The sequence below is a fragment of the Lachnellula hyalina genome (genome assembly GCF_007821495.1).
Source record: "Lachnellula hyalina strain CBS 185.66 chromosome Unknown contig00080, whole genome shotgun sequence".
In the NCBI taxonomy this organism is placed as follows: Eukaryota; Fungi; Ascomycota; class Leotiomycetes; order Helotiales; family Lachnaceae; genus Lachnellula; species Lachnellula hyalina.
The window spans coordinates 51,449-77,834 of NW_022157194.1; the positions used below are offsets into that span (position 1 = coordinate 51,449).

The 26,386-nt window shown below is 47.8% G+C and overlaps 10 protein-coding genes across 10 annotated transcripts; 5 read left to right on the plus strand and 5 right to left on the minus strand.

Moving 5' to 3' along the window:
* Nucleotides 1–235: 235 nt before the first annotated feature.
* On the minus strand, nucleotides 236–3,094 carry spt20 (SAGA complex subunit; the record flags this gene model as incomplete). Its single annotated transcript, XM_031149969.1, has 2 exons — nucleotides 236–2,715; nucleotides 2,764–3,094. The coding sequence occupies 2 exons, from the start codon at nucleotides 3,092–3,094 to the stop codon at nucleotides 236–238; spliced, it is 2,811 nt and encodes a 936-aa protein (XP_031004784.1).
* An 899-nt stretch (nucleotides 3,095–3,993) lies between these two features.
* On the minus strand, nucleotides 3,994–5,278 carry SWD2 (COMPASS component; the record flags this gene model as incomplete). The annotated part of the gene is made up of 3 exons (XM_031149970.1): nucleotides 3,994–4,784; nucleotides 4,835–5,096; nucleotides 5,150–5,278. 3 exons carry the CDS (start codon nucleotides 5,276–5,278, stop codon nucleotides 3,994–3,996), a joined length of 1,182 nt encoding a protein of 393 aa, XP_031004792.1.
* Nucleotides 5,279–5,761: 483 nt separating this feature from the next.
* Nucleotides 5,762–6,800, plus strand: OAC1 (Mitochondrial oxaloacetate transport protein; the record flags this gene model as incomplete). The annotated part of the gene is made up of 3 exons (XM_031149971.1): nucleotides 5,762–5,862; nucleotides 5,913–6,514; nucleotides 6,562–6,800. 3 exons carry the CDS (start codon nucleotides 5,762–5,764, stop codon nucleotides 6,798–6,800), a joined length of 942 nt encoding a protein of 313 aa, XP_031004791.1.
* A 152-nt stretch (nucleotides 6,801–6,952) lies between these two features.
* Nucleotides 6,953–8,096, minus strand: ncs2 (Cytoplasmic tRNA 2-thiolation protein; the record flags this gene model as incomplete). Its single annotated transcript, XM_031149972.1, has 2 exons — nucleotides 6,953–7,991; nucleotides 8,062–8,096. The coding sequence occupies 2 exons, from the start codon at nucleotides 8,094–8,096 to the stop codon at nucleotides 6,953–6,955; spliced, it is 1,074 nt and encodes a 357-aa protein (XP_031004794.1).
* Nucleotides 8,097–8,551: 455 nt separating this feature from the next.
* On the plus strand, nucleotides 8,552–10,455 carry PTM1 (Membrane protein; the record flags this gene model as incomplete). Its single annotated transcript, XM_031149973.1, has 5 exons — nucleotides 8,552–8,626; nucleotides 8,678–8,869; nucleotides 8,926–9,263; nucleotides 9,316–9,356; nucleotides 9,533–10,455. The coding sequence occupies 5 exons, from the start codon at nucleotides 8,552–8,554 to the stop codon at nucleotides 10,453–10,455; spliced, it is 1,569 nt and encodes a 522-aa protein (XP_031004793.1).
* Nucleotides 10,456–11,118: 663 nt separating this feature from the next.
* On the minus strand, nucleotides 11,119–13,066 carry BEA4_1 (Beauvericin cluster-specific repressor; the record flags this gene model as incomplete). Its single annotated transcript, XM_031149974.1, has 3 exons — nucleotides 11,119–11,756; nucleotides 11,985–12,867; nucleotides 13,007–13,066. Coding segments are annotated over 3 exons (1,581 nt in total), but the record flags the coding sequence as incomplete, so codon positions are not given.
* Nucleotides 13,067–14,548: 1,482 nt separating this feature from the next.
* LHYA1_G005025 (uncharacterized protein) lies at nucleotides 14,549–15,481 on the plus strand (the record flags this gene model as incomplete). The annotated part of the gene is made up of 1 exon (XM_031149975.1): nucleotides 14,549–15,481. The coding sequence occupies one exon, from the start codon at nucleotides 14,549–14,551 to the stop codon at nucleotides 15,479–15,481; it is 933 nt and encodes a 310-aa protein (XP_031004787.1).
* Nucleotides 15,482–17,933: 2,452 nt separating this feature from the next.
* hsps-1 (Heat shock 70 kDa protein) lies at nucleotides 17,934–20,086 on the plus strand (the record flags this gene model as incomplete). Its single annotated transcript, XM_031149976.1, has 4 exons — nucleotides 17,934–17,949; nucleotides 18,007–18,737; nucleotides 18,814–19,890; nucleotides 19,949–20,086. The coding sequence occupies 4 exons, from the start codon at nucleotides 17,934–17,936 to the stop codon at nucleotides 20,084–20,086; spliced, it is 1,962 nt and encodes a 653-aa protein (XP_031004790.1).
* A 510-nt stretch (nucleotides 20,087–20,596) lies between these two features.
* PYR4 (Orotidine 5'-phosphate decarboxylase) lies at nucleotides 20,597–22,597 on the plus strand (the record flags this gene model as incomplete). Its single annotated transcript, XM_031149977.1, has 3 exons — nucleotides 20,597–21,661; nucleotides 21,728–21,814; nucleotides 22,040–22,597. The coding sequence occupies 3 exons, from the start codon at nucleotides 20,597–20,599 to the stop codon at nucleotides 22,595–22,597; spliced, it is 1,710 nt and encodes a 569-aa protein (XP_031004789.1).
* A 2,027-nt stretch (nucleotides 22,598–24,624) lies between these two features.
* On the minus strand, nucleotides 24,625–24,870 carry crp-63 (60S ribosomal protein; the record flags this gene model as incomplete). The annotated part of the gene is made up of 2 exons (XM_031149978.1): nucleotides 24,625–24,733; nucleotides 24,785–24,870. 2 exons carry the CDS (start codon nucleotides 24,868–24,870, stop codon nucleotides 24,625–24,627), a joined length of 195 nt encoding a protein of 64 aa, XP_031004786.1.
* Nucleotides 24,871–26,386: the final 1,516 nt, after the last annotated feature.

Below are 26,386 nucleotides of genomic sequence, written 5' to 3' on the forward strand. Positions count from 1 at the left end.
ATGTGCATCCTTGTTAACTGCCAGCCTGTCAAGCGCCACCGAGTCCCTAGGTATACCCCGCAAACAATCAAAACTCCCATGTAAACGCCGTTCCCAAATGTTCCAGATCATAAAGTTACAAGTATCACACCCCCTGATACTAACGCCAGATCCATTGACCATCCCTTCATACTTCGTGATATAACCCAGAAAGCAATGCCCGCCGTAACACCTTGCGTCTTTTGCAGCCTAGAAATTACATTGGCATATTATTCTGCATGTTCATGTTCTGCTGCATCGCCGCACCCTGTTGAGCTATCATAGCTTGTCGAGCCACCTGTTCTCTCCTGACTCTCAAAACCGCAGCTTGCGCATCAGCCTGACACTGAGCTCGGAAGCTACGGTCCTGGTCTGGAGTTACGCCTCCAGGATGTTGGGCTTGGAATGCGGTCATTCGCTCCCGATAGAATAAACCAGCCTGTTGTCGAATTTGCGCCGCAATTATTGGATTTAAGCCACCTGGTTGTTGATGCTGCTGCTGCGGTTGTTGCTGCATACCCTGAATTTGTGCTTGCGCTTGAGCCTGCGCCTGAACTTGAGCTTGTTGAATTCGGTATTGCATTTGCTGCTGCATTTGCATCTGCTGCGCATTCATAGGCTGGCCATTGTTCCTAAAGTTTTGGTTCATGCTTGCTTGATGTATTCCTTGCTGGCCCATGGCAGCCATTTGAGCAGCGTATTGTGCGAGGTGAGGATTGTTATTACCGCCCATTTGCATGCCGCCTTGCTGCTGTTGATTCTGTTGATGTTGTTGAATCATGCGAGCCTGAGCCTGGGCGTAATGCATAGCTTGAGGACTAACTTGTGAACCATTCGCCATTCCGCCCATGCCAGCAGCATTCTGCCTGAGCATTGCCTGCATTTGTTGTTGTCGCATGAGGTGGTTAGGATTGTTCATCTGCATCTGGCCGTTCGCCATCATCATTGGAGTTTGGGCTTGAGCCATTGGAACTTGGACTGGACTGCCTTGGCTTAATCGTGGTGTCTGGCTCAGCTGTCGAGGCGTTGATTGAATATGAGGGGTGGAATTCGGCATCCGGGGCGTTCCGGCATGGCTCTGTTGGCTTCTCTGTGGGACCATACCATGGCCTTGAGCACCCATCTGGGGGTGATTTTGTTGTACAACAGATCCCGGACGAGGTGGACTGCCACCCATACTTGATGTAGAATGCTGCATAGGTACATTACCCATGTTACCAACTATGGGCGATGAATGATTTTGCGGCGTGCCGTTCCGAATAATAGGCGACGAAACCTGCGCTTGAGAACCTTGTTGATTATGGAAACGTTGCGGCTGCCCTTGTATACCATTTGGGATGATGTTGTTCGCAGGTGGATGTGCATGCTGGGGTTGCATCTGAGGAGGCACTCCTTGAAGACCTTGTTGTAACTTGGCCTGCTGCTGCTGCTGCCGACGGGCGTTTTGTTGCATCTGAGCCTGTGCCTGGGTGGCACGCTGCTTATCCGCCTCCCTTTTCTCTGACTCGATTCTAAGCCGCTCTCTCTCTCGCTCCTGCTGTACTTTCCTGTCGTTTTCGGCTTGTCTCTGCTTCTCCAGCCTCTTATTCTCTTCGTGTTGGGTTTTAATGTTTTCTATAGCCTTGAATTTTTCGAAGCGAGGCTCAAAGGTTGCTCCTCCAGCTTGGCCATCGCCATCTGCTGGATTACCACCACCCTGAGCATTGAGATTACTTGAAAGTCGCTCATCCAAGGTAAGCAAGTACCGTTCTTGCTCTGCTGCCACTGCTTCATCTGCTGCCATCTCTGCAACCGTTCTCTTTCGCGTCTTAGGTGATGGTGGCTTCTCCGAGTGCATCGGGTGTGACAGTGATTTCAATAGAGCAGCTGAGGCGGCTGCATTATCAACGGGATCGAGGACAAGTGGGGCTGTGGTAGCAATGAAAATTTGCGCTTCTGCCTCGTATACATTGTTGCTGTTAAGCTCCAACTTGTTTTTCTTCTGTCGCTTTGCGGGAGGTGCCATGCTACTCTGGGGGGTTGGTGGAACAACAGCGGTTGGTGTGGGAGGTACTGTCGCAGATAATGGCCCACCATCTTGACGAGAGTGTCCATCTCCGCCAGATAGGACATCAGCGGCTTTCATGGCGAGATCAACATGAGCACTGAGTGGTGTCGGACGAAGGACAATGGTAGATATTCTAGGGATCTTGGGTTGAACTGCAGCTTTTCCACGTTGGCCATCGACAGGAAAAGCTGGAGCAGGCATATTCTCCTTGTCTTTCTGCTCAGCGGTCTTCGACTTTTTGTCTCCATCCGCTTCTGATGGACCTTTTCCCTTCCCTGATGAATTGATTTGGGCTGGAAATGGTACCCAAGGTGAGGGCGTGATATGATAGTTGTAGTTGTGGACCGAAAATGGGATGGTTTTTCCTATATTGGAAGTTGGCCGTGTTGCGCCTTGCGATGGAGCCGTGGATTTATGATCATGTATCTGGACAATCATGCAGCCTTCATAAAAAGGCACTTCCGTCAAGAACTCAACTAATTCGTGCGGGATGGTACGTTCCTTGAGATTTTCAATAAGGACTCTCATTGGAGACTTGTAGGAGAAACTTCCTTCTTGCTGATCGAATCTGAAGTGTGTAGGGTGAAGATGTACGATTAGCGATGGTGCTCGGTTGCGATATTTCTTGAGAATGTATTCGTCCGATAGGACTAAGAAGATGTTAGTAAACGCATTTCGACATTTCCAATACTCCTCACTGTAAGGAAGCGGCTCAGCCGTCTGGGAAGAAGTAGAGTCTCCAACTATACTAGCAGATCGTAGTCCAACACTACTATTTCTTTGACCTCTACCTAGCAATGGTCCAGGTTCTCGTTTCGCCCGGCTCGCAGACCGTACTCCTGAGTTGTTTCCCACGCCATTGGTCGCAGCTGAATTCGGGGGTTTGCCACTGTTGGGGAGTCTACCAGCCGAAATAGAAGGCGAAGGCGAGGAAGTTGAGGAGTGTATGCCATTTGTCTGTATGCCAGGTGGTATGGGGCGCTTTGCTTTGGAAGAGAGCGACTGGACTACTGCTGCGGAGGGCGCCATCTTCAATATCTTGCGCTGAAAAGTGCAGAGCGCCTTTTGCGACCGTCCAACGTCCTGACCGCCCTCCTTCGCTATCGATGATTTGGATAAGTTGTCTCCATGCACTGCTAAATGGGGATGGCGTTGGGCGCGCGAATGTAGTTGCGACAAAGGATTGCGCTAGGCAGTGGTTGAGCGCGATGATTGATGTAGGTATGGTTTGAAAAGAGATATTATGTAGTGTATGCGACAAATATGAAGAGAGATACAGCAGCGATGAAGAAAGCGGTGGTGATGGTGGTGGTGATGGATGGTTCCTGAGTCTCTCGAAGTAGAGCCCCGCGTGACGTTGGGTCGAGGTCGGTCTACTTCTCATATCACGTGGTACACTTGCCTAAAGTAGTTGCTTGGAGTTGTAAAGAGTCCGGGGATACCCCAGAGGGGGCAAAGTCTAATAACCTATGATCGTGATGTTTGTTGAAATTGTAGAAGGTAGTCATTAAGCCTTATATTGGTCTCTATTGCGAATTGACAACTAATGAAAAGAGCTGGACATGGCTCTTGAATTCAGTCACAAGTAGTGCCTAAATATACAAATGGTTTCATGCTGATCAACCAACATAAATCTAATTCCAGATCCCCTCATGTTTTAAGTATATAATATTACTTTATGTGAGCAAGCAAGGTGCATAAGTTTGTAATGGCTACAAATTTACGATGACCAAATATTTCTTCCAAGTTCTGTTCTTTAGTCAGAGTGATCCGAACTACTCGGAGAACCACGACCTTTATTTTCTTGAGACAAGGACTATTTTCAATAGTCTCCCTCGCAGGTATTGCTACCTAAACGCCAAACGCACCCCGTCCTTTTGGGTATCCAGCCAAAAAATATGATAAGCAAATGCAAGCCATAGACCCCTTCACCTCAAATCCAGATCCGGTACCCAGAACACAACCTCCTTATCGCCTGTCGCAAACATATTATACTTTGGATTAAACGCCATCACCGCCGAATCACCCTTATACTCCAATTCATGTACCGGACTCAATACCTTCTCCGGCGCTGGTTGTAGCGTGTCCCATACCAGTACGTTCTCCTTTCTCGTCCCGCTAATCACATATCGACCGTCGGGAGTGAAGCAGCAGTCGCCGTTACTGGGCTGCAGGAATTCACTGTAGTGCGGGTCTGTATGTTCTGGGTTGTGATCCCCGACTCCTAAACGCTTAACTCCTCCTCGATCACGTCGTAGGAATGCTTTGAGGTTTCCGTCGAAGGCGTCTAAGAGCAAGTGGCCTCCCCCTGTGGTACCGAGCAAGAGGTGTTTTCCATCATTCGAGAACTCGAGCTTGTTCCAGCCTTTGCTAACACTGTTCGCTTGTGATTCTTGAGCGTAAGGCAGCACGTCGAAAGTTGAGAAAGGCTCCTTGTCGTAATTGCGGAAATCGTATAATAGGATGGACTGGGATGTTGGCGAAGCTACTGCGAAAACGTTTCCTGAGGGGTCCCAGGCTGCTAGATAGGCACCATTGAGGATAAGTTTACCACAGGCATGACGGGTTCCAGCATCCCAGATTCGGACCGTATTATCTTCGCTGCAGGAGAGGAAGTTGTCTTGACCAGGATGCAACGAGAGACACGTGACGTTCTTTTCATGGCCTTCGAAATAGCGGAGGTAAGTGTTGTCATGAGTAGAGAGATATCTTATGGTGTCTAAAATGATGTTAGCATATAGCCAGTCTAATTTTGGATGAACAGCTTACGATTCTGTTTGGTACTGGAATGAATGATACATGGACCGGAGTCTCTAGTCTTGTGCGTGAACATAGCATGCATTACACCGTACTTTTGACTCAAGCATGTCTTATAAAATTTGCCCTTAGCGACATCATATATTTGCATGCTATTGTCACTTTCTGAAGTGAGGAGGAAATCGCCTTCATCAGTAAAGTCCATGGATAGAATGGAGCTCTGCGTTGAGCCTGCCTTTCCAGGAGCCGATCTGGGAGGGTCTCGACGGAAGAGCTGTCCATGTTTAGTAACTGTCCTCATTTCTCATAAGTATCCTCAAACAATACCTTGGTAGGGCGAAAGATGGATATCATGTCAGAGACCTTGGCCGTACTTGGTATTCCATTCGAAGTGCTGACGCGCCCGTTGGGCACCAGTGCCAGTGGAGAATCGATCGCCATCGGAATTGAAGACATAGGTAGGGTCAGTGAGTACGTGCTTCTCAAGAACTTTGGACGTATAAAGACGCCTTTTCTCCCAGTCCAGTGAATTCAGAAAACAGTCACGCGCCTTGAAACGTGATTTTTGTACACGAGTCACATGATACGGTGTATCTCCACCTTTAAATTTCCATCCGGTGTCGGCAGGAATTCGTGAGTGCCATCCCTGTAGCTTTGAACATCAACAGCAGAAAAGAATAAGCCCTCAAATATTACATACGTACACATACGAAACTCAGTTGCCATTGCCACAGCCAACTTCTGGAGCTTCCAAGTCTTAAAGATCCTGTTTTTCGGTTTTGTTGTGGCCTCAATCCGTCAACATACGAAATCTAGGGTCCTAAGCACCGCAACCCAGCCCAGCCCAGCCCAGCTTCTAGGAATTTGCTGCCCTCCGAAAGGGAGTGAGCGGTTGCAATGGCTACAACATTGGGGTGAGAGCTGCATGTCTATCTATGTATGATCTACCTGTCTAATTCATACAGAGCATTCATTGCTGGTGGCATCGCAGCCTGCGGAGCTGTCACCGCAACTCATCCATTCGAAACGGTTAAGATCCGGTATTTACCTCCCACTATTCACGTCTCAAAGTCCTAATATAAAGCTCCAGCATGCAATTACAGGGCGAGCTCCAAGAAAAAGGTCTACAACCGCGCATGTATAAAGGGCCCTTCCACGGCGTCTCAGTGATCATCCGAAATGAAGGTGTACGAGGGCTCTACCGCGGAATCGGCGCAGCATATATCTACCAAATGACCCTCAATGGCTGCCGACTAGGATTCTACGAACCACTACGCCAATCGATCACCTCTGCCATTTTCACTGATTCGAAAACACAAAGTTTGGGTGTAAATATCTTCGCGGGCGCAACGTCAGGGATCTTGGGGGCTGCGGCGGGGAGTCCGTTCTTTTTGGTGAAGACGAGGTTACAGAGTTTCTCACCATTTGCACCGATGGGGACGCAGCATCCTTATAAGAATGCGGTAGATGGAATGAGGCAGATACACAAAGGAGAGGGTATTAGGGGGCTTTATAGAGGGGTGGGGGCGGCGTGTGTAAGGACTGGTTTCGGGAGTTCAGTACAGCTACCAACGTACTTTTTTGCGAAAAGGAGACTTGTAAAACATTTGGGCATGAAGGAAGGACCTGCGTTGCATTTGGCAAGTAGTACTGCGAGTGGATTTGTGGTTTGCTGCGTGATGCATCCGCCAGGTAAGCTAGTAGCTAATTTCTCGGGTTGATTTTGCTAACTTGGATAGATACCATCATGTCCCGCATGTACAATCAAAACGGCAACCTTTATCAGGGCGTCTTGGACTGTCTCGCAAAGACAGTGAAGACTGAAGGAATTCTGGCTATCTACAAGGGATTCTTGCCACATCTTGCCAGAATCTTGCCCCACACCATCTTAACCCTCAGTTTGGCGGAACAGACCAACAAGCTGATGCGGAAGTTTGAGAACAAAATCTTGCCTTCTTCAATCGAAAACCAAGTGTAGAATGTATGCTTCCACTTTGTATATGACAATAATCTCCTTTATCATCTTGTATATATCCAGTTGCAAGGAGAGCTGTTGGAGGTCCTTGCAAAAGGTCGACGAGTTTATAGCGGGATTCCCTGGAGACTGGTCTAACTTCAGGTGAGATGCTTTCAGCCGTTGATAGATCTGGAGCACCCGTAGCACAAAACACCATATTGGTCATCCTCTCTTGCTGGCCGTGAGTCTGAATTCTGGTCTCCTCCCCAGCCATAAATTCCGTCAGTCCCTTCGGCAACTGGAAGCCCGCATAAACCACATCCTTTGTTATCATTGCCCGTCAGGGATTTTAATTTGCTTGATGTTCGAACGACATTTGCAACAATGCTTGGATAGTTCTCTTCAACAGACTCGAAGTACTGTACCATCAGATCATCAATTGTAGTTGTCTTTGAAGATGCAGAGATGTTGGATGACTTCTCTTGGAAAATGACCAACTCAGCTAAAGGCGGTGATGTTAACGAAGTATATGTGACTAGTTCTTTCTTCAGGAGATCCCGCAAGGGGTAATTGAACCCAATGCCATACGGCGATGCTCCATCGGAGACTTGCCATGGCAGGGAGAATCCGCGACCTTTGGCCGTTTCCGTGAGGGTCTTCTCGGCCAGCCGGGTAGTAGACTCTCCAAATAGAATACTTTCACAGTCATGCCTCTTCGCGACGTCCACTAGAAGTCGAGTAAGTAATGTAGAGGCTATATCCGCTCTAGAAGTTGCGGACGACATTGATCCAAGTAAATGTTGCAGTCGTTCCGTAGCTGGCTTTTTAGACTCCGCTTCCTCGGGGCCTGGAACATCCAAAGCTTTCCAGTCGATGCCATCTAGAAGAAGTGCTTTTTCAAGCCCAAAACTAGAATAGGTATGCCTCGAAAATCGACTCTTGTATTTCTCCAATAACTCAGAAGCATCCTTCCGGTCTGCTGGATCCAGAAAGACATCGATATGCACGACAAACAATTCGTACCCAGATCTGTTCATGCGAGCATATTGCCCCTCAATATGCTGGTCCAGGATTTGTAAAAGAGAGGACGAGGAGGGGCCAAAGGAGAGAGGGAGTAGGAGCTTTCTTTGATCTTTTATGGTAGAACCCCGAACTCGATAGGTCTCCATGCGCTTTACAGTCTTCGTGGCAACATATAGACAGAAACATTTCCTGAGCGATTAGTAAATCAGTATGAGTCTTTGAACCTTCGTGGTGGGGTAAGAAATATTTACTTGCAGACAGATTCAGAGCGGATTTGTTCGGTTGCTTCTTCATTGTGGCATCTTTTGCATGGATTGTGAGACGCTTTGCTAACCTCAATTTCTTGAGCTGCCATCTTGTACACAGGAGCACAAAATGATAAGCTTTGTGGTTGAATAATGTAGACTTGGCTTGGCTTGACTTGCAATAAATTAATGCGGGCTTTGCCTTGCAGTCCGTGCAACCCCCGTTTTTTACTGACAACTAGATCCGCTAGTTTGGGTGTTACGTCGCCTATTGAGGGTGAGCCTCAGAATGATGTTTTGAAGCTCTACGGAATTGCACCGCTCGCTACAGCTCTTCTGTTCTCTACACATCCTGTTCATATCGGACTTTCTGGATCTCTTCTGGATGGCCATTCTGTCTGCAACCGAGCCCATACCCTTACCCTTACCCACACCCACCATTATCCTCCCAGCAGTTGCGGTTCAAGCAGAGATTCGTTTCAGCCGACAAGGCTACTGTTCAACATGAGGAGCTGGCTCCATGGCCTCGCCCTCTTAGGGCTGTCCTGTGTGACTGCCAGTGCTCTGGAGACCAAGATGGTAAGCTGGCAGGGCAATCGATTATAGAATGGCTTCTAATATATTCGGTAGGATCAGACTGACAAGAACCGGCAGGTATGCGCCGGAATGTACAGCAAGAACTCTTGGGGAGGATCGGTGGATCCGCATATACTGGTCAAGTTCTTGAAGTATGAGGCAGAGGATGATTCGGATCCAATCGCCAGTATGATTATTTTTGAGTGGAAAGACTTCGATCTCATAGGAGTGCCAGAAGTCGACACAGTCAGTATTGCCGAAGGGTTCTCAATTGACGGGATACATGCTAAATTCAATTAAAGGCCAAAACCGAATGGATTTGCGATGAAGAGAACATTCAAAACGGATATTGCAGTAGCGAACAGACGGGCCAGTTCATCTTACAACCAAATGCGACGGAGATCTCGAAGAACGCCCTTTTTACACAGGCAGTACATCTGAAGGACCCTGGGCTACCCATCAAATACGATATCAAGAAGACAGGATACTATTGCGTAGGGACAAGTGCTTTCTCGCCAGGAAACGTAGAATACGCTGCAGTGTTGGAGTTCCGAAACGCTTACGGAGAGCTCCCTGCTTCTGAGATTGCCAAGCTTCCATTTTATGGTGGTATCACCATTGTCTATGCAGTCATTGGAGTGTAAGGGACCATCGGAGATTTTACTGTGGACTTTTGACTAATTGCTTTATAGCTTCTGGGGTTTCCTATATGCTCAACATCGACATGATATTTGTGAGTAACCGTGGCCCCAAAACCCCACGAAGAAGCTGACAATTACTTTTAGTACCGGTTCAAAACTATATTACTGCAATCATAATATTCTTGGTTGTAGAGATGCTGATGACTTGGGGATTTTATGGTACTTTTTATTGCCTCTTGATACCATAAGACACTGCTAACTTCTACAGATTACCTAAACCGAAATGGCACCAACGTGGGCTCAAAAGTGCTGATGATTGTGGTTGCAATTTTAAATGCAGCTAGAAATTCGTTCTCATTCTTCCTTCTCCTCATTGTCTGCATGGGGTACGGTGTTGTGAAGCCCAGCTTAGGCAAGACAATGGTATGGGTTCGCTACCTAGCAGGAGCCCATTTCGTTTTCGGACTGGTATACTCAATCGCCTCCCTAACAATATCCCCTGAGAATGCCGGCCCCCTCGTTCTCTTCGTCATTCTGCCATTAGCAGGCACATTGACAGCCTTCTACGTCTGGACGCTCAATTCTCTCAATGCCACAATGAAAGACTTGAACGAGCGCAAGCAAACCACCAAGGCAGCCATGTATCGCAAACTCTGGTGGTGCATTCTCGCTTCCATCGTGGTTATCTTCGGCTTCTTTTTCTTTAACTCCTTCACCTTCGCCTCAACCTCTGACCCCAACTTCGTGCCCTTCCATTGGCAAACAAGATGGTTCATCCTCGACGGCTGGCTCAACCTCGTCTACCTCGCCGATGTGGTCTTCATCGCGTATGTCTGGCGTCCTACTGCTAACAACAGGAGGTTTGCCATGTCGGATGAATTGGCGCAGGATGATGAGGGCTTTGAGATTGCCGATTTCGGGGTGGAGGATGATGACGAAGATGATGATTTGGAGCATGGCGGCGCTACACAGGGGAACAGGGGCGATGAGGGTCCACGATACGACCCTGCCCCTGGAGCGAAAGTCACCAAGCCTCCTCCTGGCTCGAACACGGCGAAGGATATCCCGAGAGATTCACTTGACGGTGATACGATTTTTGCAGTTGGCGAAGATGGCGATAGGTGGAGTGATGATGGAAGCGATGAGGAGAGGGGAAAGCTGGTGGGTGATCATGAGCATGGGAAGGACTAGCGCGACTTTCTCTATCATTCAAATGATTGTGGGCATGGCGTAAAGGAATGTAATATCATATCTAGAGAATTGGGTAAATAGTGATGCTTGAATCTTACAACGCTTTTCATACACAATCTGATCTATCTTTTACACAAACTGGGTAAATTTGGTTTATTCGTCTAGTTCATGCAAAATCATCTATCATCTATCTATCTTTCTATATATCCCCGCTAAAAAGATGCTCACTTCCATTTACCAAAGTTTATTTCCTATAATCACAGTTCATTCATCATTTATTTACCCATTCTTACCTAACAACGCTATTCTCTATAAATCAGTCATCATTCAATCCCACCATCTCCCTCTTCTTCTCCGGTCCACCTCTCGCTATCTCCATGAAATCAGCGATGTTGCTTCCCTGTGCAATGCCCACTTCGTCGCCGATGTACCGCAACACTTTTATCACGTAGGATTTCATGTGTGGGGGTGCCAGATTCATGCTTCCGACGACGACTGTGTGGGTTGTGAATGTATTAGTAGGTGTTTATATACTTGATTATTTACTTGATGGGGTAATGGGGAAAGGAAAAACGAAGAAATGAAAGAATCAAGTGCGTGTGGTATGTGGTGTCTCAAAGTGGAGAAGGGAGACTTGCATAGTGGCCACATGAGATTATACGCGCCGACAGCGGGAAAGAAGGCTGCTTTTTTAAGTGGAGCAGTGTTTTGTTCAAATTGTTCTGCAAAACTTGGCACTTCAAGATCCGAAAGCATGTTTGTAAAGCTGGTGTCGCGACTATCCTCGGATACCGGCACTGAATTGGGCATGGGTGAGTTCTCGGGGTTCTGAAAAGGTTTCCTGTTCACTAGCCCCAGGTGCTGTGGAACGCTATGCAGGATATCATTCTGCAGCACCGTAACATTATCGGTACACATCTGGTACAGGGCCGTGTAATCCGGGGTGGTGAAGTCTTGGGCCCCGTTTTGGAATGCGTCGAGTAGACCGGCACGGATGGTTTGGTTGAGCATGATGCGAGTCGTGCGCATGGCATTCCATGTCCGTGCTTCGAGATAGCTGTCGTATATGTCGTAGTATCCGTCGTAGAGGAGATCGGTGTGGGCGGATGTGTAGGCGGATTCGTATTGCCAGTCTGCGGGGCTGCTGATGAAGATGTCGGTTAGCCTGGCGTCGAGGGCGAGGCAGGCGTTGATGATTTCTGTTCTGGAGGTCAGGGCACCTTCGCGGATTGCTGCTCGGAGGATGGTGAAGTCGTCGAGGGCCTTCATGAATTGACATGTAAGGTCGTGACAGTTGTAGCCTAAGAAGGGAGGTTAGTATCTCATGTCGGACAAGGTTTGGGTTAATTGGCTTTAATTGATGGACTGAATGAAAGACCTGCAAATATGAGAAATTCTCGCACTTGGGAGACTTTAGTAGTGATGATTGCATGTCCATATTTTCAGTACCGAGTACTCTCGTAATGAAGTAGCACTACGGAAGGCTACAGAGAAGGGTATGCTGGGTTAAAAGGAGATCAGTATCTTACTAAACACTTCGTTTCTCAATTCAATTATCTGGTTAGGTACCGACGTCTCTCTCTGCACGCAACTTACGAGGAGGTGAGATGTAGCTTGAAGAAAAACGCCTCGGCCAACAAGGGTCTTGAATTGCGAGCGCCCTCGAAGTCGAATGAGCGCAGCTGCTCCGTTGATATGCTGCGTCCATGCTTTCAAAGTCAACATCCAAGCTCCTGCGGTTGCTTCGTAGATAGCAAGAATTACGATGCCAATTAACGTGCTGTCTTTGATGGAGTCTATGGGCGATGCTACTGCAGCGTTTATATGTCGAAGCGCTGAAGTGTATTGTCTTTGAGCGTGTCCCATAAGCTGTGGGCTTTTTGAGACATTGGACAGGCCAGCGAGACCGGTGGCTACAATACAGGATTTCAAAATGTCTTCTATGCCAGCTTCAACTGCATCATACAGGTAGTGAAAAGGGCCATTGGCCCCATGAGCCTTGGGTGTAACAAAATTGGCAAAGAAGTAATTAGTTCCCTGTTCTTCAAGGCTAGGTCCTAGGCCAGCGGAAGGTGAGTTGGGAATGCCGGCAGGATGAGTGAAGTCTTCGATGTTGTAGTTGGTAAATGAAACTCCAGGGCCACCTGTATTGAAGTGACGGAAGGCAGTGGCGGTTGAAACAGTAGAAGATGCTGGGGCCTCGCTAATCACTGGCTTTTTCGCAACAGGCGAAGCCTTTCTGGAACGAGGAAGTGGACTCTTGCTCTTCCTGGGTTCAGCCGCCCTGGCTTTTGCTTTCTCAATGACAGCGTCACTTTCATTCCGGAAAGAAAGACTTAACATGTCCCGGTACCCAGGACAATCCTTCTCAATCTTGATACATTGTCCACACGATGGTGTCTGCTGGTCGCACTGCAGCAAGCATGTCAGTCATGCCAGTCGCTACTCCTGCCTTATCGAGATGCCTTGAGCCGCAAGCGCCAACATGGCACAAGTCATTGACCGTTGTCTTGCATGCAGTATATATGAAGGTTGGGTTCCCATTACTCACTCTGATTTTCCGTGTTCTGCATGTTTTGCATCCTTTAGAGGGCTTTCCGCAGTACACCATTCTTTTACTCTATCGACAGGACGAGCACTCGATGCAGATATACTAGTGTTTGATATATTATGACGACTCCAAGGAGAACAAAGGAGACGTAAAAGATACTATCAGCTACCAGGAAAGAGAAGCAAAACGACGCGCAACGGTATTTGAACTTCAGATCAAGTGAGAAAACAACGGAATGAACGGAAAAGCATAGCTGATGAAGATGCAAATGCCAGCAATACCTTGCTGTGCCACAATACTTTGGAAATGGTATCCGGACACTAATCGCGAAAACTAGGTAGACTGGTAGGTAAGAAGTTCCTTGACGTTGAACGCGTGGACTGGTGGTCCAACCCAACTACTGTCCAATAGAGATGGCATCGCACAGAATACCGAAATAGGAATGGCACGTATGCAGCTTACACCCTGAAGCTAAACTCAATCAGGTGTACGAGGAGTAGCGTAAGCGTAGTCATCCTCGCCTTGTACCGCAGCCATGGCCCATGGTTTTCTACAACAACGGCAAGGCACAGACATCAACACGAACCCTCCTATGAAGAAGAAGAAGGAGGAGGAGGAGGAGAGGAGGAGGAGGAGGAGGAGGATATCTCTGTTCATTAGGGATGGATTGGACGCGTGTTGCACGATATCTTTGCGTCTCTGGTACGCAGGAGAGAAAAGATCCTGGCAAAGATCCTACAGAGATCCTTCTACTGAATTTACTGTACGGAACTTCTCACACCCGCAAAGCTTTCCAAATGTCTCGACAAACACCCAAAATACCTGAGAGGACGCTGAAAGAAAGCAAAGATCTCCAATTTGAGCGCATAAACCAGCCTGGCTGGATCTACAGGCCGATACCAAAGGTAGTCATCAAGACGAGCTGGTGGAACAGAACAAGCTTTTCGCCTGAGCCGTGTCGGTAGAGGTTTATCCGGGTATTAGAATAGCGTCCGCGTCCTATCTACTCAAATGTACAGTTGCGGCGTATCTTGTAACTGATCTATTGTATTAAACCTATATTTGTATCTTGTAAATGATCTATTGTATTAAACTTATATCTCCAGATCTTATAGACCCCCAGACCCATGTTTCAAGTCATCTAGGTTAGCAAGGTCATTAGATTTCAACATTACCAAGTAAGATCCTATTTTGTAAGCGACGCGGCGCGGTCAAAAAAGGCTTTTTTTAGTATCGCTAAAACCGTGTGGAGATTTGAGGTGCATGGTGAGGCTGAGCCTTGTCAACATCGAGGTTGCCCAATTGGGCATGCATTCTGTAGCTTCGTAGGCAATGCCCTTCGACGATCCCATCCTTAAAGTTGAAATTGGTATTCAAGATGTTTGAGTTGCTATATATTCTGGGGTTCCGCTGTGCTGATGGAAAGTCTCATCTACACACAGCAACACATCCATCTATCTATTCCAAAGAGCAATCCTCAATCCGGCTCAACTTTCAACCCCGACTCGCAATCACTTCAGATCTCCTCATACACACGCAAACATGACCCTCACATATCGCAACGGGGTTTCTATTGGAGAAATCATCCTCTACATCCCTGCTTTAGCGATTGCCATTTTCCTCTGCATCAAACATGGTTTCGGACGCTCTTCAGGCTGGTATTTCTTGATCGTCCTGTCTCTGGCTAGAATAATAGGCGCAGCAATGGAACTTGCAACTATATCAAGCCCAAAAAGCGTCTCCCTCTACACCGGATCCGCCATCCTTACAAACGTCGGCTTTTCCCCATTGGTGCTTGCAGCACTGGGCCTATTGTCCCGCCTCAGTGACAGCATCCGCAAGAGCTACAAGACAATCGTCGATGCGCGGATGCTGAGAATGATCGAGCTTGTCATTTTCGTCGGCCTCATACTCGGTATCGTGGGTGGTGTTAATGCTGGATCCAACTTCAGCAAGACAGGGCACTACACACCTAGCACGCTGAACAAAGTTGGAACAGCACTCCTTGTGGTCTCGTTTGGCTTCATTATCATCTCGATCATCTTCATCTCCTTCGCCACACCGCATGCCGAGCAAGGCGAGCACCGTCTCTTTTACGCCGTGGTCGCAGCGCTGCCGTTCCTGACTTGCAGACTCGTCTACTCCTGCTACAGCACCTTCAGCCACAACAAGAATTTTAACCTCATTACCGGCAACACGACCATCCTGCTCTGTGTAGCGTTGTTGGAGGAGCTGGCTGTGGTCATCATCTTTGAGGGTGTTGGACTTACGCTGAAGAAGGTCGAGCATGTACTTGTTAGCAACCGCGATCCTTCGGAGCCGTTGGCTCAGGGCCAATCCGAGGGTGAGCCGTGGAAGAAGGAAAATATGGCGTTGAGGATCTTCAGGCACACTATTCTTGGAAGAGTTGTGATGGCCTTTGTCGGAAACAAGGATGAGAAATATGGGGACGTGGAGATGCATGGGCAGAAATAAGAGGTTAATATGGAGATGAAATGTGTTGGTAAAGGAAGTATAAAAGCTCTAGACTCGGAATTAGCGATGGCGTTGGAATACCAATTTTCCTTTTATCATTTGTTCATAGATCATTTACAGATACCAGACAATAGTCCATATAAACAAGTCATTCAAACATATCAAGCTAATCCCCTCAAATCTCCAATTCCAGTTTCCAAAACAGAGGCCTACTGTCATGGTGTAGGGATGGGCGGCTTGCTTCTGGCACAGAAGACGGTAATCCTCACCCTAGCGACCAGAAGCGAGATTCCTTCCAGGTAAAAATAGCATAGATGGGGGACTTCATTTCTTCAAGTCTGATACTCCCTGCTACTCCATAATTAGCGTGGATCAACAAATTCCCGTATATGAAACTAGCACTTGACCCCAACCTGGCAACCTACTGCAAGAGCCAATCTTGAAACAAGGCTTCTCGGTTGGAGCTTTGATAAGGTTAGAAGAGCCTTGTACTTTATCAAAATCCGGGTGGTATGTGGAGGTGCAGTGGGGGCCGCGGGGCATTGGGGCGGTCGCGTGGGAGCGAAGCGAGGCCAGGAGGGGGATTCGCTAAGCCCTAAGAAATCTCCAGGGGTCTGTTATAAAACCAGAGTTGATAAGGAAAAGAAGGGGTATTGAATCCATTTCGTGGGGGCGGTTTAGGCCTCAAGAATTTCCAGTTGAACATGCCCAAGGTTCATAGAAATCTTTCGATGCACAACCAACGTGCCCCAAATTCCTTCGAGCCCTTCAGCTAACAATCAATATCAAGAGATTGGAAGATGGTCCTCGACATCAAGTATTTCCTGAGGCATGCTAATCATGACTTCCAGATCGTCAACACCATGATTCACGCTGGTGAAGATGCTCGAGATATGCCATTTCTTTCATGAAGAAGCTTCTACTCCCTCCCCTCTTGTGATGAAAAGTTCAGAGCTCCACATCTACGAAATTCATAGTTTGTGGCAGCATGGCATGATTACATGCATATGTAAGCGACACTATCTGAGTTGACATGCCATGCATGAGAATCGAAAGTCATTGACGGACTGTCAATGGCATTACGATAATTGCACTGCTTCAAACGCAAAAGGCTTCAAACAAAGTTGACGTAGTGGTTCCAACCTGGATGTCATACCACTTGCTGGACCTTCCCCAGTACTGTATCTTGCCTAGGTAGTCTTCCTCACTCGAGATCATGCGTTCTTCGACTCCTCGTTCACATGCCTTTAGAGACCCAATTGGACACAATGTCAAGTAGCACGGGGTTTGCAAAGCCTTCAAAAGCATGACAAGGCTCGACGCAACACCAGCAACTTGCGGCATTATTACATTAGAGAAAAAGAAAATGATTCACTTGAAGTAATATTAGAACATTTCAAACTCACAAAACCGCCACGTCGAGAATACAATGATTGCTCACGTGATCGCACAAATGAAACAAAGCCCAACAAATTTTGCCCCTCAAATGATTTTGCCCAAGCTCCAGCCAGCCTCCCTTTTCCTACCCTGCCTCCATCTACTTTCTCAAGCCATAGCTAGGATGGCAGGATCCACCGCACCCGCAGCCTCGACGGCGGAGGCTCGTACGTTCGAAAGTTGTTCGGGATTACTCACGATCACGATCCACCAAAATTTCTACAGCGCTGTGGGTGTGGGGTGGAGTAATCGCGGCATGCTTGGGCTCACCAGCCCCGCAATCAGGTCGCTGTGCTGTTTCCCCCCAGTCCAGCTGGCCTGATGAACATGACTCACGGAAGGCAACAATGGAAGCATGAAGATATTCGGGTGGCCGGACGTGACATGTTACTCTGAAGTATGTTTTGCAATTGCAATGACAGAATATATTGAAACAAAGAAATGATGTAAATGTAAATTTCGTTGTACGGACTCGTATGGTGGGGCAACCTACATGTTTGTTGACACTGGAGGGGTTGAAAAATCAGTTGATGGCGGCAGGGGCTGGTGGGGACTATCGCCTGAAATGCGACGTCATTGGCGGTGTGTGACGAAGTTGATGGAAGATCTGGAACATCACAGAGAAATCAACAATCAACAGACAGAGAGAGAATGAGCTTGAAAGCTGTAAAAAAAAAGTGTCATATGGAGTGAAAGATGATCGTAGAATTAAGAACTGATAATGACAGAATAACCTGACGTGAATTTGGTCTTCCTTTCCACTCAAATCTCGTCGTTTCGGGTGGGGTCGTGCTTCTTCCATGGCCTTCTTCGCTTGCCTTTCCACGAAATTCTACAGCCTTCCGCCAGAACAACCGACAGATAAAACAGCCAGCCCGCACTCCTCCAACTTTCTTTTATTTTTTTCCTCAAGACATCTACAAGACTTCAATTGAACATCTGAAGCAACACACAATACAAAAATCATCTATATTTCTCCAATCCTCTACTACACTACACTACACTATAATTCATCATGGCTCCAGCCATTGGTGCGTACTCCCCACACAGATCTCCCCATGAAGCTCTTGCTAACAGCCTCGCTATAGGTATCGATCTTGGAACTACCTACTCTTGTGTGGGTATCTTCCGTGATGACAGAATAGAAATCATTGCCAACGACCAGGGTAACCGCACAACGCCTTCCTTCGTTGCCTTCACCGACACAGAGCGTCTGATCGGTGATGCCGCGAAGAACCAAGTCGCCATGAACCCAGCAAACACAGTCTTCGACGCCAAGCGACTCATCGGTCGCAAGTTCGCAGATGCTGAGGTCCAGGCTGACATGAAGCATTTCCCCTTCACCGTCCTCGACCGTGGTGGAAAGCCAGTCTGCGAGGTTGAGTTCAAGGGCGAGAAGAAGCAATTCACCCCAGAAGAAATCTCTTCCATGATCTTGGTTAAGATGAGGGAGACTGCTGAGGCATACCTCGGTGGAACCGTCAACAACGCTGTTGTTACCGTACCAGCTTATTTCACCGACTCCCAACGTCAAGCCACCAAGGATGCTGGTTTGATCGCTGGTCTCAACGTTCTCCGAATCATCAACGAGCCAACTGCCGCTGCCATTGCTTACGGTCTCGACAAGAAGGTCGAGGGTGAGCGAAACGTTCTCATCTTCGATCTCGGAGGAGGAACCTTCGATGTGTCTCTCCTCACCATTGAAGAGGGTATCTTCGAGGTCAAGTCCACTGCCGGTGACACCCACTTGGGAGGTGAGGATTTCGACAACAGACTCGTTAACCACTTCGTAAACGAATTCAAAAGAAAGCATAAGAAGGTATGTTACAACAATTTTCTATTCCACAATAATGTCTCACCCGATGTGGCACATTGGCTAACATCCGCGTGAACAGGATCTTTCCAGCAACGCCCGTGCTCTCCGTCGTCTTCGCACAGCATGCGAGCGGGCCAAGCGTACCCTCTCTTCATCCGCCCAAACCTCCATTGAAATCGACTCTCTCTTTGAGGGTATTGACTTCTACACCTCCATCACACGTGCCCGTTTCGAAGAGCTCTGCCAGGACCTCTTCAGATCCACCACTACCCCAGTCGACCGTGTCCTCGCAGATGCCAAGATTGACAAATCGAAGGTCCACGAGATCGTCCTTGTTGGAGGCTCCACCCGTATTCCCAGAATCCAAAAGCTCATCACCGACTACTTCAACGGCAAGGAGCCCAACAAGTCCATCAACCCCGATGAGGCTGTTGCCTACGGTGCTGCCGTCCAAGCTGCCATTCTCTCTGGTGACACTTCATCCAAGTCCACCAACGAGATCCTCTTGCTCGATGTCGCGCCATTGTCCATTGGTATCGAGACTGCTGGTGGCCAGATGACCAAGCTTATCCCAAGAAACACCACTATCCCAACCAAGAAGTCCGAGGTCTTCTCTACCTTCTCAGACAACCAACCTGGTGTACTTATCCAAGTCTTCGAGGGTGAGCGTCAACGTACCAAGGACAACAACCTCTTGGGCAAGTTCGAGCTCACTGGTATCCCACCTGCGCCTCGTGGTGTCCCTCAAATTGAGGTCACCTTCGATGTTGATGCCAACGGTATCATCAACGTTTCCGCTCTTGAGAAGGGTACCGGCAAGTCTAACAAGATCGCCATCACCAACGAGAAGGGTCGTCTGTCCAAGGAGGAGATCGAGCGCATGTTGGCTGAGGCTGAGAAGTACAAGGCTGAGGATGAAGCCGAGGCTGGCCGTATCTCCGCCAAGAACGGACTCGAATCATATGCCTACTCGCTGAAGAACACTCTCTCCGACTCGAAGGTCGATGAGAAGCTCGAGCCTGCCGACAAGGAGTCCCTGAAGGCCGAGATTGACAAGACCGTCTCTTGGTTGGACGAGTCTCAACAAGCCACCAAGGAGGAGTACGAGGAGCATCAGAAGGAGTTGGAGGCAGTTGCCAACCCAATCATGATGAAGGTATGTTAACTTTGCCGCCCCAGAAATATTTTAAAGCCTCATACTAATTCATTTACAGTTCTACGGTGCCGGTGGCGAAGGTGCAGGTGGTATGCCAGGAGGCATGCCCGGTGGTGCAGGCGGATTCCCAGGTGCAGGTGGCCCTGGTGCCGGTGCTACCCACGATGATGGTCCAACTGTCGAGGAGGTTGACTAGATTGTTTCTCACGAATCTCTTTAGTTGGTTTCTTGCATTTACGGCATCCTCTTTTTTTGGTGTCCAGCGGGGTCTTTTCTTATAGATTTGCGGTTTTGCGTTCCATTTTTACTACGACGGAAGATACACCGGAAAAGCTGGTGTTCATCTTCTCCTGTAATACAGATTGCACCTCAATATAGGTAGCACTACCAAAAATAAAGTCGTAAAATCCAATCAATAGATATTTGCTCGCGATACTTGTGACATGTGAAATTCGTGCGACTTAATCAATCTTCATATAGATATCCTTTACGCTTCCTATGTAAGATCTTCATGCATAAATATCTCAATCCTGGACCCTGGACTGTCTAGGATTCTAGAACCCACTTTGTACGGCAAGCCCGATTTTATTTTGAAAACGCATGCTTTATTTTGTCCAGACCGTGAACTTTTATCTTTCGGGACGAGCAATTCTTTCATATTTTGAGAACATCGAGAAGAATCGATTAATTACGCCGTAACACGATCATGTCTGCCAAAGAGCCTCAAGATGTTACAAGAATCTCGTACTCTGAGAGAGCACAAAATGTGACTCATCCACTCTCTTGTTACCTCCTACGCCTTATGGCCATCAAGAAATCCAACCTCTGCCTCAGCGCCGACGTCTCAACTACAAACCAGCTGCTCCATCTCGCAAACGCCGTAGGGCCCTCGATCGTCGTACTCAAAACTCACTATGATCTGGTCAACAACTGGGACTACAGTCCCACCCACGGCACAGGAGCCAAACTCGCACGCATCGCTCGCCGACACGGCTTCCTGATCTTCGAAGACCGCAAGTTCGGCGACATTGGCAACACGGTACAGCAGCAGTACACGGAGGGCACAGCCCGGATCATCGAGTGGTCGCACATCACCAACGTGAACATGATACCCGGGGCCGCAGCCGTCGACGCCCTGGCCGAGGCAGCGGTGCGCTGGCGCGAACGTAAACGCTACGAGGTCAAAACTGACATCTCAGCCGGCACGCCCAGGGCTGGCAGCGTGGCGGATTCGGACGAGGATTCGGACGATTCGGACGAGGCGAGAACACCTGTGCAAGAGGAGGGAGAGGAAAACGGCACGCATGCGGGTCGGAAGGCTAGCATTGTGTCTATCACGACTGTGTCGCAGCACTTTGAGCCTGTGAACTCACCACGATCGCACGAGATTTCCGAGGAGATACTGCAGGGTATCGAAGAGCCACCGATGGAAAGGGGCCTGCTTATTCTGGCGCAGATGAGCACCAAGGGCAATTTTATGACCAAGGAATATACGGATGCTTGTGTGGAGAGCGCGAGGAAACACAAGGGCTACGTGATGGGCTTCATCTCGCAAGAGACCTTGAATACAAAGCCTGGTGATCAGTTCCTTAGTATGACACCTGGCTGCCAGTTGCCTCCAGAGAAAGATGAAGATGACGAGGAGGATGACAATCCCACGATCCAGGGTGATGGAAAAGGGCAACAGTACAATACACCGGCAAAGATTGTGGGCTTGATGGGCAATGACATTGTTATCGTCGGCAGAGGAATCATCAATGCTGGAGATCAAGTTAGGGAAGCAGAGCGTTACCGGAAAACTGCATGGGAGGCGTACGAAAATCGGATTTCTGCATAGGCTGCATGGCATATATTTCTCTTGGAGTTTTCAACCTGGGTTGAGATGGAAGATAATCTGGGATATACAACGGCGAAAGGCGAAATGGTAGATACCAGACGCATGAAGGATGATTCTAGGTTCTAGTTTGTTACATCTTCTGTTCCTTCAATTTACAGCGTTCTTGTCTCATTCTGATCAATCGAGTGACAGCCATGTACACTGTTATCAAGTCCCCGAGCAATCTCAAATCAAAACTAACTTTTACACATTCTTCAATTTAGTCTAATCTAACAACTCCTAGACTTCAACAAAACCTTTAAGCCATTTCAGGAAACCCCAGCAAAGGGTGTCTGTCTAGGTTCATCCACAATACCTAACAATCTTCATCCAATCCCTCTCCTCCTCTCCAACACCCGCCGGACACACAACCCGCCCCTCAAACACGCCCAGCCTAATCCTCGCACAAATCCCATCATTCTCAGAAAGCGGCTTAAAAGCCATCGTCTCACTATTTTCAATCTCAGCGCAAAAGAGAACCTCATTATCAATTCCCTTTTTGCTTCCTCTCTTTTTCGTTTTCAGCATGTCAATATCGATGTCTTCTTTTTGTGTGCCGTTTTTGTCGTCGGTGAGCTCCAGTTTGAGAGTTTTCCTGCTTCTGGTGACGGTTTTGTCGACGAGAACCCATGTCTTCGAATCATCCAACACCATGAATTCCAGCTTGACATCGTCCTTACATCCTTCATACCTGCCCCCACAGTAGTCGTGGCCCCTGCATCCCGTGAGCAGCATCTTGCGAGCGCTGAGTTCCTCACTGAAGCGCCAGGAGCAGAGGATGTTGCTGTATTCGATCTGGACGGGCTTGGCGAGGAACCTGTAGCCGACTAGGTCGATCTGCAACAGGTGACGATTTCCGGCGTTGTTGTTTGATTTTGATTTCCAGAACTGGAACTTGAACTTGGAGTTGGGGGACTGGCGGTTGCGGTCCTGGTTTGTGCGGTCGATAGGGATTTTCAAGGGCTCGCTGATAGCTATTTCGGTGAAGTACTCCGAGGAGCAGACACTGGTTCTCTTGCGGTTGTAAACGTACGGCAAGCCTACAAAACCGAGTTTTCCGTCGTGGGAATCAGAATCCAAACTAGTTCGGTTGGATATGGATATGCTCCCCGTTGTCGTCTCTGTGTCAGTAGCTTGAACCTCCTTGGAGACTTGTTCTTCGCAGAGGCTACTGGCTCTCGAATTCCCGGGGCTGCGGTAGAAGATGTTTTCCACATCCCTGTGGCCATTGGGCTTGAGAGCGACGAGATGGCGTACTCCGCGTGAGTTCTCGGAGTAGATTCCTGGGACTGGGTGGGTGCTGTAGTAGAGTCCATTTCCGCTCTCGCTTGGTTTCGATGATGACTTGCAGCTGCAGAAATTGCATGCCTTTGTGGGGATGAGCATGGGATTTGGAGACATTGTCGACTTATGGTGGTGGCGAGTAGCTGGGACTTGAGCTTGCCTGGTGCTTGAAGATACCGTGGAGCAATCAGAAGTAAGGTAGGAAGTATTCTTGTCAAGGAATTGTGGAAATTGAATTGTCTGAGTTGGAAAGTCGTATGTGTGAGTAATAAAAAAGTAGGAGAGCAGAAGAAAAATTTCTCCCTAAATATACAGCTATTCAAGTCAAAGATAGCGCAATTGCAAAGTCGACTGGAGGGTCGACTGTGAAGTTATCCGAAAAGGGGATGGGACCCATTGGAATTGAACTTACACTACCACACCACCACTTCCCGAAGTACCTCAGTCGAAACCCCATCAAACTAACAGCAGCCCTGCTATAGCATCATAAGTATGTAATAAGAGACTACCCATAGCGCCAAAAGATAAGATATAGATAGACATATGTAAAGTAACGTAAGAACCATTTTTGAGATTCCAACCTACAAGAGCCTCTTTAGATATACCTTCATATGAAAGGAAGCCAGCCCTTCTCAAACTACTATTATGGCAATCATTACATCAAAAGGTAGCAATTTCTTATGCCAAAACTAGCTCGTTAGGGGTATGACATTTTCAGAACAGAAAAGATTTGCTTGCCCTCAAAGCTAACCTTAGCGGCCTCTTTACTCAATGGTTACACACACCATTGCAGCAAAAATGACAGGCAAAGCCCTCGCATGGGGCTAAGATAGCTGCCTAGGAAATTTGTTTGTGTTGAACTCAATGATATGGCGGAAGTCTACATAGCAATGGAATATCACGCGATGGAATATCACGCGACGACAGGTCATACTGTACCAATCATAATGAAAATGTACTTGTAGCTGGTTAGCTATAACAACAGCTGTGTAGAACATCGATGGGTAAACAATGACGAGGGATGGCTGTGGGGAACCTATTGATGTTTTCTAAGTAAAGTGAAGAGAAAGTTTGATGATGATAAATAACATGGAGAGAAAAGGGAATCATGGAGCTGATCCAAAAAGAAACCCTCCTAGATTCCCAAATCCTCAAATAGCGAATTTGGGTATAGCACCTACGATATTGTAAAGAGATGGACAAGTTCAGTGACAGAGATCGAGGTAAAATCCTATGTTTTGGTCTAGTGGTTCGACTTGCTCCTCGGGCAAAAACACACCCTCTAATATGCAATGGTTGACAAAAGTCAGCAGTCGAAATTGCCATATTCAGTATTTATGATCTTCCCGGGTATTTGTATACTTTGTGACACAATAATCTAGCTTGCGCCCGAGTCGTTTCTGGGTGTCGAGTGTCGCCTCCGCAAAAGTTCTCACATATCGGTCACATAGCTCAAGCACAATGATTGCTTAAGTTTCATTCATCTGAGAGCATGTGCTACATTTTCCACTGCCCAGAACGATATCAAGCAACCCCATGCCCATAGCAAAGCGCCCAAAGAAACCAACCAATCCTTAAACCTCGGTCGTAACTCTGGCCTTGGGGTTCGTAACCTTAACACCGAGCTCCTTCGCACGTTGGATGATGTCAATTCGCTTTCTCGATGAAACGGCGTGTGAGATCCTAGATAAAATCAGTCCTTATTCCCCTTGTCTCCTTGGTGGATAAACGTACTCTGCGGCGAAGGTCTTGTTGTGCATCAGGAGGAGTTCGACATCGCGGGTGTTGTTGACAAGGAAAGCCTTGTGGCCGGAGGGCATCATGTGGCGGGTTTTCTTGTTTGATCCGAAACCAATCTACAATATTCCAATCAGCTCTGTCCTCCTTGTTGTCGTGTCAGAGGTTGGAGGTGGTTTCGAAGGCCGCGAAGCAGAATTCCGTCGTCCTTCTTCCACCACCTCCGGCCTCATCTTTGTATTAAACGTACCGATGGCATGACCATTTGGCCTGCGAAACGACGGCGAACTCTGTTATCGATACCTAAAGATGTATTAGTATGGTATTGGTGAAATGCTCCCCAGACTGAAATCAAGGAGAGGATACAACGAACCCTTTGGCTTTCTCCATGATGCATCAAGGCACATCTTTTCTTTTAATTAGCAAGGTCGACTGAAATGGTTCTGGAGGGGTTGGTTACGTAGGTGTCTAGAGAAGTCAGTACATGTCTAATTGAGGGTATTCCAAGGGCAAAACTGACCAGACTGATGACGGTGGAACCGCTTGGTCCTCTTCTTCACGATCGGCACATGTTTCTTTGCGGAAACCATCTGGGGAAGAGTTAGCATTCATGCGACTTCTGATGAGGGCAATGCGCCACGCCTGCACCCCTCCGTGGGGAGACTGCTGAGAGGCGTTTCCACGGAATCATAGGCACAAGACACACATTGGATCTCGAGACGGGTCTACGTACCTTGTCGGAGGTTTCGAGGGGAAGTCGTTTGTCGTGGTGTTGAACTCGTAAATTGTCTTGAACTTCGCCCGTGAAAAAAGTTGTGGTGAGTGCGCGCTAGCGCTTTACAAGCGAAAATAATGACATCACGTGAGCTGGAGAAAATAAATCTTCGAGGTCTTTATTTACTCGCTATCAGCGCAATGATATTCTATTAAGAGTATCTTGCCTTTCTGGCTGTTCTAACTAGGGCCTCTTTTTCTATCTCTTTGTACCGTATCACTCGACATATATTTATATTATAAAGTCTCACTCTAGACGGATGCTTGAAAAGCCCCCGAAACGGATCCCGGCGTAGACGCCAGACAATCCTCAAATCAATATTTTGGACCCTGACGCTGTTCCTAGCCCTAAGATGCATTCTAGTTGTTCTTGTAGAGTAATGCATTTGAGTAATTCAGATGCAATGCGATAGGTGTGGCCGATATCAAGTGATTCGCAACCTCAGAAAGCTTTATTTCGTTTTCATATTGCTCAACCGAAGATATCACTTCCAAATAATTCCCTGCCATGATAATTGAGCGGTTCCTATCTCAAGGCGAGTCCGAACTTCACCTATATCCTCAAGCCTTTAGAACGTTCTATGCAAAACCGATATTTCTCGTTTCTCTATCAGGCTAAGTGTGTTCATGTCGTATCAAAATCGCTGCCATCCGTCCCGAAACACTGCCTTGAGGGTGTCGAATTTGGATGCCGTTGCGTAAATCATACCCTCGTCTCTTTCGATTTGCCAAAGACGTTTGTCTACAGTATAAGCGTTCTAATCCCATGTGACGAAGGAGACAGATGGACCATACATCTCAAAAGTGGCGATAGATGCAGCACAT